The following is a 21,077-nucleotide window of genomic DNA, read 5'->3' on the forward strand; positions in this document are numbered from 1 at the left end:
CAAACTGATAAGAATAGGCTCTTTCTATATTCCTGTGACTGGCTCGATAGCTGAGAGGTCTGTCTCTTGGTCTCTGGTCCTCGGAGTCCCAGGTTTGATTCCCAGTTGGGTCGAAGGATTTTATTCTTAAAACATTAACTCCCTTTGCTCAAGGACTAGGTGCGTGCTGTCCCCAAGATTCCTGCAACTCATACACTACACACGACACCATCCTCCTCCTTCACACTAACACACAGTTTCCTATACACGGCTGACGCCGCTCAACCTCGTCGGAGGGTCTGCCTTACAAGGGCTGCAGCACGCCAGCAACAGCAACACAAAATTAAATATTCCTGTAATTATATAAACTTAATATATTAGAGTAACTTACTTTTAAGCAATAAAAATGTTTAAAAATATTATTAATTTTACGTCCAACTAACTACAGTATTTCGCTTTTTGGAAATGCTGCAGTGCTGGAATTTTGTCCCAAGTTCTTTAATGCACCAGAAATCTACCAACACATGACAGGAGTATCTGAGCACCTTCAAATAATGTAGGACTGAGCAGAGATCGAACCCGCCAACTTAAGCTCAGAAGGCTTCATAATAATAAAATGGTGCTTTGTGTAACCCATGTGACTGAACAATAATATTTATCATTGAATATGAGAATACACTGCATATTGTATACACATATCAAAGCTCTTCAAACCAATTTCCTTTAATCCCTTTGTACGTTTATAATACTGGATGTTGTTACATTTATGATTTTGCTAGTGATTTCAGTGTAAAATTCTGAAGGAATCTAACAGAGAAAACAAATTTCTTTCGGAATATGATTCAGTACAGTACTTCATTATTCACTCATTCCTTTATACACAACTGTATCAAATTATTTCTGAAGCAGAAATTTTGAAACTTTCATACATATACCATAAAAATCAATAAATAACAACTTACCAATATTGGAAGAAAGTGACTAGAAGATTTGAAGGTTGTGCAAATATGTCAACCGCAGGAGGAACTGAGAGGTCAGGAGTCGGTTGAGAAGAATTGAGCGTGTTACTGGGAGAAGGAGGTGCACTTGTATCCGTTTGAGTGTGAGCTAACGTTGTGATGAAATTACGGTTGAGGTGGACAGCTTCATACAAGGCCACAAGTACTGCATTGTTAGCCCTGAAACATTACATTTTACTAATACAACATTCAACTCGATAATACCTGATGAGGGAGTAACTAAATACATGTTTCTGTACTGTAAAATTCTAATGTTATAAATTACTATTTAAGAAAGTTGATATATCATCCTCTTCTGAGAATAATAATTTTACAATTAATCTAAGTTATATAATGCCATATACAGAAAGAGAGGAACATGAAAAAGAATACACAATAGAATAAACACAAAGACAGGGAAGAGGAATGAACTGAATGAGGAGTTTAGGACATAGCTGTTTCCTTTCATGTTCCTATCTTTCACGATATGACTTAATTTGTCACTTGTTTATTCCTTGCCATAATTTAAGGTATATAAACTAATCTTATCTTCTTTTTGTGTATGTTCACAATCAGGAGAAGACACACTAAAACATAACAGTGGAAACTGAATTCACTCTTTCAAACAAAATCGATAGAAGTAAGAAACCTACAGTACGGGTGGCACTAGGAAGATGAAATATAATCTTCTTCTTCTTCTTCTTCTTCTTCAAGTGCCATCTCCTTTTAGAAGGTCGGCTACCATCATAGAGATTCTTGCTTTAGATGATGCAGTGCAAAACAGCTCAACAGTGGAACAGTTGATTCAAGTTTTCAGATTATCAATCGCAAAAATGTGTCTTCTTCCTGGTCTTCTTTCGCCTTGTATCTTACTCTTGAATGACCAGCTGCAGTAGATGATATTTCTCTTCTCACATCACATGACCGAGATACTAGACCTTTCTGATTTTGACAGTATTTAATATTTCGCCATTCTCCTCATTACCTCATCGTTTGTGACCTATCTGTCCAACTCAACGGCAGTATCCTTCTGTATGTCCATAACTCACATGCCTCCAAACTGTCCATTTCTCTTTTCATCATGGTTCAGGTCTCAAATCCATAGAGCAAGGTGGAGAAGACGTAACATCTCAAAAGTCTAATTTTTAGATGTAAATTAAGGTCTCTGCTACACTGTATTTTAATGATAGGTTTTAGATGTAGTTTTTTGTACCATGAATTACTCCAATTCAAGTACTCAAGTTTCAACTTTATTCAAAGTCATCTTCAGCCTACAAATACAACAAAAACAACATGCTAAGTTTTGTTACATAAGTACAAACTCCAAATATTAGTCTTACAAACTAACAGCATATAAATATAAAAAACATAAAATAAGAAATATATTTAAAAACTGCTGGAGAAAGCTTCTTAGCCATCAACACAAGGTACAGACAAATCAGAATCGGGCAGCGGAAATAAGTTAACGGGTGGAACTATATAATTTATTAATCACACAGTGTTCAGGGAAGGAAGTTTGCTCGTTTATACTTTTCTTGGTTATTTTGACATATGTAAGTACTTCTAAAGAAGAAGGGCTCCATATTTTTTAGAAATAACACAAGTGTAACAAAAAAAAAAAAAAAAGAAGACATATACCAACAAACATCCTTCCCTGAACACACTGTGATTAACAAATTGTACAGTTCCACCCATTAGCTTATTTCCACTGCCAAATTTTCATATGTCTGTACCTTGGACGTCTAATGTTCACACTACAGAAGGTCTGTCGAGCGGTTTTTAAATATGTTCCTTATTTTATGTTTTTGATATTTAGGGATGCCATTAGTTTGTAAGACTAATAATCATACCATAGAATCTGTACTCATCTAACACAACTTGGCATGTTATTTCTGTTGTATTTGTAGGCTGAAAATGACTTTGAATAAAGGCAAAACTTGAATACCCGAACTAGAGTAATTTGTGATAAAAAGTACACCTAAAACCCAACATTACGAGAAAATACCACAACATCCACGCTACAACCATTAAATATTGTAGTTAAATTAACGATTATACTGCTACAACCAAGATATCTCGTGCGCGGTAGTACGTCACGTCCTTGCTGTGCCCAAGATAACTCGTCAGCAACTTCAGCTAAATTTCTGAAAAGGAAATTGATACCTTTGGAGTTTCCTTTGGCTTTCAAACATGACTGGCAGCAAGTGAGTTGCTCACGCGGTCAGGGGTGCGTGGCTGTGAGCTTGCATCCGGAAGATAGTGAGTTCGAATCCCACTGTCGGCAGCCCTGAAGATGGTTTTCCGTAGTTTCCCATTTTCACACCAGGCAAATGCTGGGGCTGTACCTTAATTAAGGCCACGGCTACTTCTTTCCAACTCCTAGCCCTTTCCTATCACATCGCCGCCATACGATCTATCTGTGTTGGTGCGACGTAAAGCCACTAGCAAAAAAAAATCTTTTAGGAACATAATGGACCATAAGTCAAAATGCGCGCTGCATTTTACTGCTAAACCCAAACCCCATGGCGCAATAACTCCGAAGGGCCATGGTGTACCAAGTGACCGCAGCTCAGCCTGAAGGCCTGCAGATTACGAGGTGTCGTGTGGTCAGCACGATGAATCCACTCGGCTGTTATTCTTGGCTTTCCTGACCAGGGCCACTATCTCACCGTCAGATAGCTCCTCAATTATTTTACTTCTATCTGCGGTTCAATATCTGAAATAATGCACCCAGCTCGGTACGCAAATTAGATCGGCAGTCCTGAAATACACCTGTGTTCAGGGCCTGTAAAAATGCCTTCAAGTAGCAGACGGCAAGTGCTTTCAGAGTTCGAACTTACCGAAACTGTGAATACTCTTAAATAGGAAGATGAGTACTCAGATACCAGTGATTAAATAAACTTGTTTAGGATAGTGTATTTCTGGCTCTAATGGACAATCCTGATTATCTCTGTCCCTAATTTTTATGCAAGAAGAAAATAATAAAATGGAAAGGTATTCTGAAATTCTTTTGCCAGTTCAGATGACATTTCCAATTATTTTGGGTCACTCTGCAAATATTTAATATATTTTTTAAATTCAGCACGGATGGTTCTGATCGCCTTTCAAAATATTAATAAGAAGATGTGCAATATTATAGGGAAGGATCCACCTTTCAATACTCCGTAGTAAGTTGAACTAAAAAGTAGTTACAACCTGTTTATTGGGACCGGTTTCAACACATTTCAAGTGTCATCATCAGCCAATTAGCGAAGATCTTAAAACAACTAATATATTGAACACAGGCAAAATATAATAAACAGGTTGTAACTACTTTTTAGTTCAACTTACTACGGAGTATTGAAAGGTGGATCCTTCCCTATAATATTGTACATCTTCTTATTTCTCTATTCAATACGGAACAATCATGAAGTTTTTAACTTTCAAAATATTAGCAGTGAAAAGGTTAAGAAACATCTTCCAGTCAATACAATATACATATAATACAGCAGTAATAAGTTGATCTATTTCTTGGAGTTAACAACAAGTTTAACTTTGATTTCATTCCAGTGCTCTTCTTTTTGTATAATCATGTATGGTATTTAAAAAGACTTTACTAAAACAATAATCTAAACAGAAATTCTAGCAGGAAAAAAAAAAAAAAAAAAAGATATATAGTTATACAAGATCATATTCTCATTGGACAAACTGCTCTACATTTCAAAATATGGCACAAACAACACACAAGAACACTCAAACATACTGTAGAACACAGGACACAACTATTCAAGACATCAGTACAAGCATAGAAATGAACCTTAATACTCTAGAATGGTATGAAATAGTCTGCCTTTGCAGTGTAACGGTTAGTGTTATTAGCTCCCGTCCTTGGAGGCTCCATTTCAATTCCTGGTACAACTAGATATTTATATTTAAGAATGACAGGAGGGCTGATATGTGGTTAAAATGGAGTACGCAGCTCACCTTCATTGGAGGCGTGCCTGAAAAGAGCTGCATCACTTTGGGGATGATGACACAAGTTTTAATCGCAGCTGGGCCAGGGATTTTATCTTTCACTGGTTAATTCCTCTGGATCGGAGCTGGGTGCTTATGTGCTGTCTTCGATATTAGAATTCATCCTAGGTACGGCCTCATCCTTATATACGCACAGGTTGCCTATAGGGTTTCAAATCCATAGATCTGTGCAAGGCCACTCCGGAGGCCATAAGATTTTTTTTAAAGTATGAAATACACACACATATATCTTGGAGCACTAACATTCTCAATAAACAGTTATAATTTACATCACAAGCACTGTACGACCACATTGTCAGGACAATCCAAGTTCTTCTACATTCATCTCTTCTCAGTCCGCAACAAGGAGAGTGCGTATCTAATTGAAGATGGCAGTGAAAGATGCAGAGATTGTCCTTTTGTGTTTACAGGTTTGTCCTTGCGTCCTTTTCCCACACTGACCTGCCAATGTGTTCCTTTTCCTGTTCCTATCTCTCTATATACGACTTCACTTGACTCATGTTTGTTCCTTTACAATACTTAAGAGTATATCATCCTGCCGGGATCTTCTTTTCCTTTTTGTGTTTGTCCTGTGTTCCTAATATTTTACCATGTGTACTTGTCTTTGTCTTAGGTTTCTTCCCTTTTGCTGTACTTGTCCAAATTTCTTCTTATCCAACATAAAACCTGAAGATCTGTCAAGATGGCCCCTAAATGTCCCACACTTCTGGTGAAGTTTATTTATCCTATTCTCTTCGTATACCCAAATACAAACCTAACTTCACCACTTGTAGGAATATAAGAGATATTAATTTAGATCACCTGAAGTATGATGCCTACAAACTACCCTGGAATGATATTCTACCTACCCTGGAATGATATTCTACTACTAGACGATATTTGACGCAAAAATAGACAAACTAAATTCCATCATTATTAGTCTATACGACAAACACGCTCCCAAACGACAAGTGAAAGCGAGTCCCCCCCGCCCGTGGTTAAATGACGAAATTGAGAATTTGATGGCTCGCCGTGATTCATGGTTTCGACGGTACAAATGTACCCTAACGAATCTGATTTTGAAAATTATCAGGTACTTAGGAACAGAATTAAGCAAGAAATCAGAAATTTAAGTACTTAAACTGGCTTTCAGGTAAACTGAATGCAAGGAATTCCTGGAAAGAACTACCCTCACTTGGTATTGTAAAAGGGCAACAACAGCAACGAAAACCAACTGTTCCGCTAGACAAGCTTATTACATATTTCTCTGAAGAACGAATCGCGTTTAAACCAATCAATCAGGCAGAATTAAATACGAATCAACCAGCCATCCCTCCACTTAACCATCCTCAATTTTCATTCCAAGAGGTCACTAGCAACCAAATTTAAAAAGTACTATACTCTATTAAATCTAAAGCAGTAGGAGTAGATGACATCCCTATGCATTTCATACATAATATAATAGGCGCTATCCTCCAGATTATCACACATATATTCAATTACTGTCTTAGAAATAGAACTTTCCCTGCACTCTGGAAACAAGCTAATGTTGAGGAATGTGGAAAATAGGTTGGTTCCTTTAAAGGTGGTAAGGAATGGTAAGGATCCACCATATTATAACAGAGAAGTAAAGAGACTAAGGAGGAGATGCAGACTGGAAAGAAATAGAGTTAGAAATGGTTATAGAAGTAAGGAGAAATTGAAGGAACTTACTAGGAAATTGAATCTAGCAAAGAAGTCAGCTAAGAATAACATGATGGCAAGCATAACTGATGGTCATACAAATTTTAGTGAAAAATGGAAGAGTATGTATAGGTACATTAAGGCAGAAACAGGTTCAAAGAAAGACATTCCAGGAATCATTAATGAACAAGGGGAGTGTATATGCGAGGATCTTCAAAAGGCAGAAGTATTCAGTCAGCAGTATGTAAAGATTGTTGGTTACAAGGATAATGTTCAGATAGGGGATGTGAGTACACTAAAGAAGTATTAAAATTTACCTATGATAACAATGACATTTATAGTAAGATACAAAAGCTGAAAATTAGAAAAGCAGCTGGAATTGATAAGATTTCTGGGGATATACTAAAGGCAATGGCTTGGGATATAGTACCATATCTGAAATACTTATTTGATTATTGTTTGGTTGAAGGAGCTATACCAAATGAATGGAGAGTTGCTGTAGTAGCCCCAGTGTATAAAGGAAAGGGTGATAGACATAAAGCTGAAAATTACAGGCCAGTCAGTTTGACATGCATTGTATGTAAGCTTTGGGAAAGCATTCTTTCTGATTATATTAGACATGTTTGCGAAATTAATAACTGGTTTAACAGAAGGCAGTTTGGGTTTAGGAAAGGTTATTCGACTGAAGCTCAGCTTGTAGGATTCCAGCAAGATATAGCAGATATCCTGGATTCAGGAGGCCAAATGGACTGTATTGCAATTGACCTATCTAAAGCATTTGATAGGGTAGATCATGGAAGACTACTGGCAAAAATGAGTGCAATTGGACTAGAAAAAAGAGTGACTGAATGGGTGGCTATATTTCTAGAAAATAGAACTCTGAGAATTAGAGTAGGCGAAGCTTTATCTGACCCTGTAATAATTAAGAGGGGAATTCCTCAAGGCAGTATTATTGGACCTTTATGTTTTCTTATATATATCAATGATATGTGTAAAGAAGTGGAATCAGAGATAAGGCTGTTTGCAGATGATGTTATTCTGTACAGAGTAATAAATAAGTTACAAGATTGTGAGCGGCTGCAGGGTGACCTCGATAGTGTTGTGAGAAGGACAGTGGACAATGGTATGATGATAAACGGGGTTAAAAGTCAGGTTGTGAGTTTCACAAATAGGAAAAGTCCTCTCAGTTTTAATTACTGCGTTGATGGGGTGAAAGTTCCTTTTGGGGATCACTGTAAGTACCTAGGTGTTAATATAAGAAAAGACCTTCATTGGGGTAATCACATAAATATGATTGTTAATAAAGAGTACAGATCTCTGCACATGGTTATGAGGGTATTTAGGGGTTGAAGTAAGGATGTAAAGGAGAGGGCATATAAGTCTCTGGTAAGACCCCAACTACAGTATGGTTCCAGTGTATGGGACCCTCACCAGGATTACATGATTCAAGAACTGGAAAAAATCCAAAGAAAAGCAGCTCGATTTGTTCTGGGTGATTTCCGACAAAAGAGTAGCGTAACAAAAATGTTGCAAAGTTTGGGCTGAGAAGATTTGGGAGAAAGGAGACAAGCTGCTCGATTACATGGTATGTAAACTGTATATAGGATAATATCTTATGTTTATTTCCACCTATTCAATACAATATAAGATGTTGGCATTTATGTTGAAACATTTATCAGATGAGACATGTTTTGCCTCCTACTGTGAGGCATCTTCAGTCATTATCAAGAAACCTTATTATTTTACCAGGCATTGGTTAAAGATATTCTAAAATGTGTGATGATTATAAGAGAGATAAGATTTACATTTGTTATAAACATGTTCATGAAATAACTAAAAAACTAATATATTGATAAAAACATATGTAGTCCTTTGTTGAATAGGACTTCGTTTGATTGTACTATAGTAAAAAAGGTGGCTTGAAGCCGTAGTCATTAATAGATGTCTAATACATAGTGGAAGGCATAAAATATCAGTTCTATGAGAATATACATTACATTCAAATGATACTAAAAACTGGTGGATTCATAGGTAGTACATATAAAATGTTCAATGAAATAACTAAAGACCTAATATATTGATAAACAGATATGTAGTTCTTTGTTGAATAGGACGTCGTATGATTGTACGGCTTGAAGCCGTCTCATCTGAAAAATGTTTCAACATAAATGCCAACATCTTATATTGTATTGAATAGGTGGAAATAAACATAAGATATTATCCTATATACAGTTTATGAAACTTTCAATACGGACGAAAAATGATTTTCATCACTTGTAATACATGGTATGTTCCAAGCTGTCAGAGGAGAGATGGCGTGGGAGGACATCAGTAGACGAATAAGTTTGAGTGGTGTCTTTAAAAGTAGGAAAGATCACAATATGAAGATAAAGTTGGAATTCAAGAGGACAAAATTTTGGAGAAAATAGTACACAGACAAATAACCGCATATTTAAATAACAATATGCTTCTTGACAAATACCAGTCTGGTTTTAGAAGCAATCATAGCACAACTACTGCACTGCTTAAAGTTACAAACGACATACGAGTAGTTATGGATAAGGGAGAAGTTACTGTTTTAACTCTTCTAGACCTTAGTAAGGCCTTTGACTGCGTTGACACGGACATACTAATAGCAAAATTACGTGCTCTTAATTTCTCACAAAGCACACTATCCTGGATGTATTCCTATCTCTCTGATCGCCGGCAGTGTGTATCTACAGGTGAAAATTTCTCTTCATGGCAATCTGTAGAGACTGGAATACAACAGGGGTCAGTGCTAGCGCCACTCCTATTTTCGATCTTCATTTCAGGACTAACACAAGTAATTAAACATTGTCAATGTCATGTGTACGCAGACGACATACAGATATATACACATGCACATCCTCGTGACTTACCGACTGCAATAAATAATATGAACGACGACCTAGGAAGAATATGTAGGTGGACCGATGACCATGCACTAAAAATCAATGCCCAAAAATCGCAGTGTATTCTTTTAGCTACCCAAAAAACCCACGCACGACTTACAGACATCCATACCCGCTCAGTAACATTAAGAGGCACTCAGTTACAATTCAAAGACACAGTTAAAAACTTAGGGATGATAATGGATAAAAACCTTCGTTGGAACGATCATGTAACAGGTATATGTCAGCGAGTGTTTTATTCCTTGCATTCCCTTAAAAAACTCAGAGATTTACTCCCCCAAAATGTAAGAAAACTGCTTATCCAAAGTATGGTAATGCCAATATTCGACTACTGTGACGTAGTATACAGTAACCTGAATGCCTCACTTTCCGTCAAGCTCCAAAAGGCACATAACGCATGTGTTCGATTTATTTCACATATACCAAGGTTTAGCCACATTTCTCCCGCATTTGCTAGGCTTTCATGGCTACGCTTAAGAGAAATTTACACACTCTTTCCCTCTTACATCGTATACTGAACCTTAACACACCTGAATACCTTGCCACACAATTCCATTACCTAGCATCACCTTCTAGTATTCCTACCAGATCATCATCCACCGCAGTACTAAGCATTCCCATTCACCGCTCAACTGGCTACAGTAGATCATTTATAGTCGCCGCCAGCCGAATTTGGAATTCCCTACCTGCTGAAATTAGGAGCGTGTCAAACCACCTCCACTTTAAGAAACTCTGTCAAACCTGGTTAATAAATAATAATGATTTCTTATAACATAGTAGGATTAGATCATAGCTAAGTATTAGATTAATTAAAACATTTAATTGCTGCCTTAAGATATTAAACTGTAGATAATTTAGTGTATATTTAACTCTTCATGTAGGTGTATGTATGGTCGGACAGAATAGCAGGCTTCATAGCCTGAGTCCAGCCATATATAAAAAAATTTAAAAAAAAAAAAGGGGGGGGGGGGGGCAAATATTCGTTTATAGGAAGGGAAGTTAGGGATTGGAATAACTTACCAAGAGAAAGGTTCAATAATTTTCCAATTTCTTAGCGATCATTTAAGAAAAGGCTAGGAAAACAACAGATAGGGAATCTGCCACCTGGGCGACTGCCCTAAATGCAGATCAGTAGTGAGTGATTGATTTGTCATCCCAGTGCCCAAGATAAACGATTCTAAACTGACCTCTGACTATCGCCCAGTTTCTATTCTTCCAGTGCTTTCTAAGGCTTTGAAAGACTGGTGTACGAGCAAGTATTCTAATATTTAAATAACTATTCTCTCCTTGACCCACTACAATCGGGCTTTAAGAAAGGGTACAGCACTGCCATGGCTCTCCTTAAAGTGACAGAAGACATCAGACTAGCTATGGAACAACGACAAGTTACAGTACTAACGTTACTAGATTTCAATGGTGCATTTGATACAATAGACTTACAGCTACTACTTAAGAAAATGGAATCCTACTTGTTTAACCCTTTAGTACTGAAGTTTTTTACATCATATTTGAAAGATTGGAGGCAGTGGGTGATAACTAGTGAAAGAAATTCAGAATGGTGTACAAGGAAAGTTGGCACGCCACAAGGCAGTATTTTAGGACCGTTGCTTTTTACATTGTATATCAATGACATTTCATCTTCTCTAAAAACGTGTAATTATCACCTATATGCTGATGATCTCCAAATATATTACCATTGCAGCTTAATCAAACCAAACGCAGTAAAATGCATAAATGATAACATGAAAAAACTCAGTGAATATGCTCTCGCAAACAGACTTCTCATAAATCCATCAAAATCGCAAGCTATCATTGTCGGTTCCTTGAAACTACTCCACAAGATCAACGATTCGATCATTCCTCCTCTACAAATAAATAATAGCACAATCCCATACAGTAAAACAGTGAGAAATCTTGGGGGGACTATGACAAACTCTAAATTGGGCAGAACATATTAAAAACGTAGGTCAGAAGGTGTTTGCTACTCTACATCCACTGAAATTAAATAAAGATTTTATAGCACTAAATATGCGGCAAAGATTAACACAGACTCTAATTCTTCCTATCCTTGACTATTGTGATGTAATCTTGGTAGACGCTACTAAAGAACAAACTAGGAAACTGCAGCGTATTATGAATTGTTGCCTTAGATTCATTTTTAACCTAAGGTATGATGTGCATATTACTCCTTATTATCAAGTCCTGCACTGGTTAAAACCTGATAAGAGACGAGAATATCATGTACTTGTCCTAATACACAAACTCCTGCATAGTAACTCCCCCCCAGTCTATTTCATCTAAACTTCACTTCCTCTCTTCCTTCCATAACCGTTAACACTCACTTGAGCTCCACTCTAGCTATTCCTTTTCACCACTCTTCTGTGTATAACAAATCTTTTATTGTACCTGGTTCCAGGCTTTGGAATTCCCTGCCAGTAAGTGTCAGAAGCATTGACTCTTTCCTCAAATTTAAAATATCTTCAGAGACTTCCTGTTGAGAGTTACCGACTGAAGTGTGTATTGGTGTGTACTGTGTGCTTGTGATTGGTAATTGTAAAATTAAAAATTGTTTCTGTTAGTTTTATATAATGTAAACATAAGGGTAGTTGATAAGTGTGTAAATTGTAAGTATGTGTGCAAGTGTCTGTGTGAGAGAGAAAATAGGACTGAATTAAAGAGCAAATAAGCTAATAAGCTGCATATTGTGTGGGTGTGTAACTTAAGCTTAATCAGGAAACAGTATAAGTAGTATAATTAGTAATAGGCAGCCTTAATATTACTTGTTGTATTGTGGTTAAGTGTAAGAGAGGGCTGTGTGCTCTAACTTCGCCACATGAAAGAATGAATGAATGAATGAATGAATAAATAAATAAATAAAATAAAATAAAAAGCTGGGAAGCAGAAACAAGCTCGCTGAGGCTGAGAAGAGATGGATGGAGAACTGGGATTAATGAGGAAAGAGCCTATCCATCTGAAGACAGCAGTGTATAAAGATGTCGAAATTGTCCCTTTGCGTTTCCAGGTTTGTCCTTGTGTCCACATTCTGTTCCTCCCTCTTCCCAAACTGACCTGCCATTGTGTTCATCATATTGTGTGTTTTTTTTGTTCCTATCTCTATATATGACTTGATTTGACATTTGTTTGTTCCTTTGCAATATTGAGATTGTCATGAATGATAATTTGATGACACATAAGTATAATCCCAAGAGTACCCAATAAAATTCCAAAAATAGTCTGAGTTAGAGTTGCACAAAAGTTAAATAATACAGTATTAAACCATGTTTCCAACATTTTAAATCCTACCTACATTTCCATAAAATTATTGATCCATCTATAGAAAAAAAAATTCTGTTCAGTATGCAATTTGAAATCCGAATTTATAATGTCCACAACCGCTGCAATTTTGAAATACAGGCTTAGCTTGAGAAGATGGTGTTTGCACTGTGTCAACAACGTGGATGAATTTCAAGGCAAGTTCAAATATATCCGGTGTCAAAGTGTGCGGGAAAATTGATGCCTTGGGAAAGGGACTCATACTAAAACATGGCTGGTTTTTGAATGTTACTCATTAACATTTAATTCCAAGAACAAAGTACATTTCATTCCTAGTAACATCCTTTCATTGATTTGTTCATTCGGCACTTGCTTGTTCTTGTTTGCAAATTTGTTTTACGCCGCTCCAACACAGATTTTATGACGACGGAATAGGAAAGGGCTAGGAGTGGAGAGGAAGCAACTGTGGCTTTGATTAAGGTCCTCTGGTGTGAAAACTGGAAACCACAGAAAACAATCTTCAGGGCTGCCGACAGTGAGGTTCGAACCCACTATCTCCTGAATGCAAGTTGACACCTACGTGATCCAAATCGCACAGCCACTTGCTCGGTCGGCACCTGCTATTTAAGGGACTGCCGTCCTGCATTACATTTAGCTGGATATAGATTTTTCACTCTTAATGCTAATCAATTCTTCATTGAAAGTCAATGTAAAAAACTTCATAACTCTCACTAACATTTGTGCTGGACATATTTACCCATAAACAAGAATTTTGTGTACATATTCAGAATCAACAACTCATGTAAGGGCTTACATACCTTATTTGCTGCGTACGTACTCCTCCTTCTTCTGACACAAATATACTGCCAACCATGCTGGTGAGCGAGGATAACCAACTACCAGATTGTGGTTCGGTGTGTTGAGCCGTGAACTGGCGACAGAATTCTGTCAAGCACGATGTGATCACCTACAAGCACATTAGGAGGCTACATCCATAGAAGTATGAATACTTCAGTCTACTTTCACTGCAGACACGGCAAGATTTTCTGTAATATCCCAATACAAAATCTCTCTCTCTCTCTCAAAAAAAGAATATAATAAATATATATTATATGGCGAGAAGCCAGTCTGAAGCAAGTTTGTAGTTTTACGTGTTTGTTGATTTCATGATCGTAGGCACAAGACCTTCAATTTTTATTACATATTCAAAATATAATTACACTTGGGCAAAGTTGTCTAGTATTAGTAGGTTGTCAAAATCAATAGCAATCTGACCAGTGTGGCCAGAAGAACTCATTTCTTATTCATACAGTATCACCAACTTAACTGACCTGCCCATACCCATTGAGTGCCAGCTCATCATCTAGGATGGAAAGCTTGACTATGTAAGGATTGGCAGCCTCATGCTTTCGGTAGTTCACCAGCAAAGTCAGGAGAAGAACTGCGTCATGGCCATGCTGCGTCCTTGTGGCTGGCTCGCACAGTAACTAATTAAATGAGAAACAAACACTTCAAGATTCTTATAATATGTATTATATCTAAGATTTTAGTTTGAGCAATACATTTTCAGAAGATATTATAATTAGGTACAAAGACACACAATTCAGAACCCAGTGGGTACTGGATTCTACTGGACTGCATACAGTAACATGAAAAGACATAACATGGGGTAGTTAAAGACATATTCTCAGTGGCAGATTTAACATGTCTGTGCTCATAGGTACAATTATAGCATGAACAATCAAAAAAAGTAAGCACTCGAATTAAGTACAGAATATGGAACACTGTACATGTAATATTTAGAATAACACAAAACCAGGGTATTCAGAACATAATGATCTTTAAAAATGAAAATAAATTCACCATGGAGGTTTTTATCTCATGTCAACAGTAGTGAACCTTTCCATCAAATATTCATAGTTCTCATTTCTTGCCTGCTAGTAATGTCAGAGAAGCTGCTGTAGTTTACAAGGGCACTGATGTACAGTACTATTAACCAGTATCAGTATCTCAAGAAACGAACTGACATACTGAGAAGGATTAGCAAATGATGGGTATTAAACGCATGTGTCAGCTGTTAGAAACATGAGACCATATAGGTGCTGTGCTATTCCAAGAAGTAAACAGCAAACAATTAAAGCAATAACTTCTAATTGTAATAATTATTGTAGGTATTTAAAGAAAATAATTATTATAATAATAATTTCTTCGCTCCAGCAAGCTGGGTCCGGTTTTATACGAGTCTTCTTCAGTTTGTCCTGTCCATCTCTAGATGCTGTAGAAAATCTGCTCCTCCCGAAGATCAGAGGTCTTCCACTTGGTTTCTTCCCAGGAATACTGCGGTCAGGGCATGCTCCAGGAGTCCTGTGTGGAGATCCATTCTAGGGTCTCCAGCAGACATTTTTCCAATCCAAGCTACAGATATCCACATCCACTTTTTTTTTTTTTGTAGACAAGAATGGAGGAACTTAGTTTCTGTTGTCTGAAGATGACTATTTATCCAGTAAGTGTTGCTGCTTCCAAACCACACGTTAATATAGGTAGAGCACTGCACGAATATGAAAAATATTATCTGCATCCGCTCCGTATTTGAACTTTCTTCATCCGCACCCGTGAGTGGTTATCCGCAGATATTGCAACTATATGACTATTACACCCAAGGTACTGAAATGGAGCCGTTGTTTGTGGTATCATACACAACCATTAACACGGCTCAAAGGAGATAGTAATTCCTACGTGGCACATCCATGTTGCAGGGGTGGGCACCCTCTACTCCAATAGGCTGGTGTAAAAGGGTGGCTAAGCTCAGGTGGGGACCCAGTCCCCTGGGGTATAACGTGGAACCCATGCCCAGGGTGACGGGTGAAGACCTTAACAACAGATCTGGCAAAGAAGGAAATCTTTGGAATGGTTGAAAATGCGGATGAGGCAACCCCTCCTCAATGGGGTTATAAGGCGGAAGAGACGGGACTCCTTAGCTGTGGTGAAGGCAACCTGTCTAGGAGTAGGATGCTCCAAAATTAGTATCCCCGCCAATGGATAGGGTTGAGTGTGGGGTTAGCGGCCTCACCTCATAAAAAGAAGTGTTCTTCAGAAGACTTCTACAAGAAAACCGGACGGAAATCAAAGTTGACAGAATCATAGGAAAAGGACACGAGTAAGGAAAGCGGATATAAACATGGCGACATGGAATGTAAGAGCTATGTTGAAACCGGGAAAAATGCAAGAAATTGTAAATGAAACAAAAAGTCATATTATGACTTAGGAGCAGTTCAGGAATAAGGTGGAAGGGGCAAGGATGTATTGAAAAGAAAGATTATAGCCTCAACTATAATGGTCCGGAAGAAAGGACAGGACAATTCTGTATGGGATTTATAGTACATGGGAAATTGAAGAAGAATGCAATAGGATTTGAACCTATTCAGATAGAATAGGTTAACTCCGGATTACGGGGAAATTTAGGAATATAACTGTTATATCACCGCATGCACCAATAGAGGATGCGAATGAGGAAAGGAAGGAACATTTTATGACGAGCTAGTGCAAACAACCGAAGAGGTGTGAAGACATGACATGATTATTATTCTAGGAGACTTTAATGCCAAAGTGGGAAAGGAAGAATGTATGAGGCCAATAGCAGGGAAATATACACTACATGAAGAATCAAATGGGAATGGTTTTCATCTGGGACAGTTTGCAATTACTAGCGGTCTTATAATTAAAAGCACATGCTCTGATCATAAGAAAATACATAAAGGAACATGGAAGATGCCAGAAAGCACAGTAGTAAATCAAATAGAGCATGTCCTAGTGACTGGGAGGCATGCAACATCCATTATTGACATAAAGACATGTAGAGGGCCAAACTGTTGATTCTGATCATTATTTAGTAAAAGCAGCAGTGAGACAAAAATTGGCAATAAGATAGAGGAGACAACCTACGGAAAGAAGGAAATTGAATTTGGAAAAAATACAACAACCTGAGGAAAAACAAGAATTCCAGTTAAAAATGAACGAGACTTTGCAGACAATTGGTCAAGTCTCTGGAATAGAGGAAAGGTGGTCAAAAGTACGAAGGTCAATACAAAGTGTGGCACATGAAACACTGGGTATAGCTAGAAGAAAAGAAATAACTGGTTTGGTACGGAGTGTGAAGAAGCGATTGGAAGGAAGAATATAGGAAGAGTAAAAATGTTACAAAGGGGTACAAGTTCAAACAGGGAAGTATGAGAAATGTAGACGAGAAAAAAGCGATGCTTAGGACTAAACTAGAGGTATAGAAAAACAAAGGCTACAAAAGAGGACAAAGGAATTCTATAATGAAATTAATTATTTTAGGAAGGGGTATAAGCCAAAATTAAATGGCTGTAAGAATAAAGAAGGTAAACTACTACAGAATGAAGAAATAACAGAAAGATGAACCGAATACTTTCGAGAACTCCTTAACAAGGAAAGAGAACAGGGGGAGGAGAGTGAAAGGCATATAGAGCAGATTGGGCCAGAACAATTGATAAATGTCTCCACATTGGAAGATGTAGAAAAGGCTACTGCAAAATTAAATAACCATAAAGCAGCAGAAGATGGAATAACAAGTAAACTGATTAAAAATTGCAGCACAGAAATGCTACAAGAGATATACGAGTTGATTATTAAGATATGGGAGGAAGAACAGATGCCTGATGAGTGGACCATAGGAATAATTTTCCCAATATATAAGAAGGGAAATAAGTATGAATGCACTAATCATCGGGGACTGAATATCATCTATAAAGTGTTTTCAAATACCCGACTGCAGTATCTGACTCCAGCTGCTGAAGAGAGATTGGAAGCAGCACAATGTGGCTTCAGGCAAATTAGGGGCACAGTAGATCAAATATTTGTTGTCTGTCAAACAATGGAAAAATGGTATGAGCACAATATAGATTTACATATGTTGTTCGCATATTTTAGACAAGCATTTGACAGTATATACAAAGATAACTTATATGAAGGCAATTCAAACAAAAAGAACAACAGAAACTGATAAACATGAACCCGAAAATACCAAAGGCAAAAGCTCTACCTAAGATACACAAAAACAACATACCCATTCGACCAATCATAAATAGCATGAATAGCCCCACATATAACATATCAAAAATTTATAAACCAGTTCCTAAAAGAGCATTACAAATTCAATAATACTTGTTTGTGTTTGATTTTGAAGTAAAGGAACTTGGTGCCTTCTATACTTTATTGCATTTGATATGTCTTAATGATACGATATAACAACTTGATGACGGACATGACTGTTGCATGCGTAACCATTTTTCAACAATACAGAATCATCTGACCAATTGGAAATAGGCTTAGAAAGTGCCAACTTCAATTAATGAAATAATTTTACAAAAATGAAAAGTCTCTTCATAACATCTTGCCCCCCTTGAAAGGAGTTCTTTCAACTAAACTATTGTAACATTGTAATCTTATACCTATTGCAAAAACACTTATTCTGAACATATGCATTAATACAAAACTCTATGCATACATATTTTTATCATTAAAAGAAAATAATATTGAAATTATATCTTTGATGAAAAATAACACAAAGTTAAAGATATCACAGGAAATCTTGAATTCAGTTCTCCTTGTCATCCCCTTCAATGGGAAGAGGGCATATTTTCTTGATGCTTCGGGTAAAAGTTCCACCAGCCGTCCGAACGGTGACAACCCTCACCTCACCATCTTGTCCAGGGTGAACTTGAACTATCCTACCTCTGGGCCACTCTAGAGGAGGGATGTTGTCCTAAATTAATAGCACCAAAGAATCAACATCAATACGTCGATTAGTATCATGCCACTTGACGCGTTTTTGCAATTCCTGCAAATATTCTCGCTGCCATCTCTGCCACAACCGCTGCCGAATTTTCTGCAAGTGCTGCCAACATGACTGCTGTGACCTTCAGCTCTGGTAGTTCTGTTTCAAATTCTTCTGAATGCTCTGGTTGTTGACGTGTGCGAAGCCAAGAAGGTCCACTCCACCACAGCTTTTTATCTTCGAGTTCTGCTGAAGTAATTCCTCTTGAGAGAAGATCAGCTGGATTTTCAGTCGAAGGAACATGCTTCCAGGTGGTTGCATCAGTGGCTTCTTGAATCTTTGCAATCCTGTTTGCCACAAATGTCTTCAGCAGCCTTGGCTCAGTGTTGATCCATCCCAAAACAATTGTACTGTCACTCCATAATCTGATCTGACCAATTTTTTCTTTCAAAGCACTCACTGTTGTTTTGACAAGTTGTGCAAGAAGAAGGGCTGCCTCTAATTCGAGTCTTGGCAACGAAATGGTTTTTAAAGGAGCTACTTTCGTCTTCGCACAAAGTAAATTGGAAATGTAGAGACCACTTTGCGTTTGACAAACTGCATAAATGCATGCTCCAAAAGCCTTCTCTGAAGCATCACTAAATCCAAACAAATCAAAAGAGCCAGAGCAATTCCCAGGATTTATGTTTCTCATAATTCTGATGTTGTTCAGTCTTTCTAATGACGTATATTACTCGTTCCAAATCTGAAGGTGCTCTCGAGACAATGGCTGATCCCATTCAAATCCATCTACCCATAAGTGTTGCATCAACATCTTCCCTTTGATCAGTACTGGACCCACGAGTCCTAGTGGATCAAAAATCTGTGCGATTTTTGAGGCGACTTCTCTTTTGGATCTTGGTGACTGCTTTGCCAGCTCAACTCGAAACTTAAGGCAATCTTGTGCCGAGTCCCAGAGGAGTCCAAGAGTCTTACTAGCTTCACCTTTGTCTAAAACCAGTAAAGTCCCTTCGTCGCTTTTGCTCTCCAAATCCTGCAAGATCTCTTTGCTGTTGGACCTCCATTTCCTCAAATGCAGTCCACCAATCTTGAGTATATTTTGTATTTGCCGCCGTAGCCCGATCACGTCTTCTAGAATGTCTCCTCCACTTAAGCAGTCATCCATATAAAAATCATCGCGAATAGCCTTTGCTGCTGCTGGAAATTCATTTTCATGAAGAGTAGCCAATTCATTTAAGCATCTCATGGCATGGTAAGGTGCTGATGCTGTTCCATATGTTACTGTATTCAACTGATAAATCCTCACAGGGGCTGAAGATTCCTCTTTCCACAAAATCTGCTGGAATGCTCGATCTTCAGGATGGATGAGGATTTGCCGAAACATCTTTTCCACATCTGCCGTCATGACGTACTTATGGCTGCGAAATCTAAGTACAATGTGAAAAAGATCTCGCTGTAAGTTAGGTCCCGTCATGAGCTTGTCATTGAGTGATGTCCTGAGTGATGTTTTTGCTGAGGCATCAAATACCACTCTAACCTTTGTGGTGTCACTATCTGGACGTACCACTGGGTGATGGGGTATGAAGTATGAATTTGTTACATCTTGATTTTGGTTTGTTTCAATCAAGCTCATATGCCCTAGTTTTTCATATTCATCCATGAAATCTGCATAAGCTGTCTTGAGTTCGGGGTGTCTGCTTAACCTCTTGACTAATGATTCTAGTCTGTTTAGTGCGTGTATTCTTGATTCTCCGAGGATGACATCTGGCTTGATAGGGAGCCTTACGATGAATCTACCTGTTGTATCTCTCGAAGCGGTGTCCGTGAACTGTCTTTCACATATTCTTTCTTCTGATGTGTAATGTTGAATCTCCAGAATTGCTTCTTGTTTCCAAAATTTCTCCATCTGATCTGATAATTGTTGATTGCTAATTTTCATGCATGTTGTTGTTCATCCTTGTTTGTTCTCAAAAACTTCACCACCTATAATCCAGCCTAATCGGGTGTTTTGCAGAGCTGGTTGTCCTTCAGCTTCATTCTTGGGTGGACCTATGACTATTCTCCAATAAAGTCCAGCACCAATTAACATGTCGATGTCTCCAGGCTTGTTGAATGTGGGGTCTGCCAAGCGAATATCCTTTGGAATAATAATCTTGTCCTTCTTGATCTCCAACTGTGGCAATCGTCCTGTTATAGTTGGCAAAACTAGAAATTCTGCTTCCACCTCAAATCCGTCATTCCTTGAAGCGAGATGTACTCTCGTGATCCTTTTTGTTTCCACTTTGGAACAATCTACTCCAATGATCTGTGTGTTTGTCTTGACATTCGGTAAACCAAGTTTCTTATACAGACCTTCCTTTATTACATTCGACTGAGATCCCGGATCCAGTAAGGCTCGGCATGTCATTCTTCTTCCGTGAA

General features: G+C 37.8%; 1 protein-coding gene across 2 annotated transcripts in view; it reads right to left on the bottom strand.

The window, feature by feature from the left end:
• The window catches only part of LOC136857320 (armadillo-like helical domain-containing protein 3), a 302,306-nt gene that overhangs the window by 162,195 nt on the left and 119,034 nt on the right, over window positions 1-21,077 (bottom strand). For both annotated transcript variants that reach the window (XM_067135906.2, XM_067135905.2), the window contains exons 7-9: window positions 14,191-14,346; window positions 13,678-13,826; window positions 942-1,157 (exon numbers count right to left, since the gene is read on the bottom strand). In XM_067135906.2, coding sequence (XP_066992007.1) covers window positions 942-1,157; window positions 13,678-13,826; window positions 14,191-14,346 — 521 coding nt within the window. The remainder of the gene's footprint in view (window positions 1-941; window positions 1,158-13,677; window positions 13,827-14,190; window positions 14,347-21,077) is intronic.

The sequence above is a fragment of the Anabrus simplex genome, chromosome 1, assembly GCF_040414725.1.
Source record: "Anabrus simplex isolate iqAnaSimp1 chromosome 1, ASM4041472v1, whole genome shotgun sequence".
Lineage (NCBI taxonomy): Eukaryota > Metazoa > Arthropoda > Insecta > Orthoptera > Tettigoniidae > Anabrus > Anabrus simplex.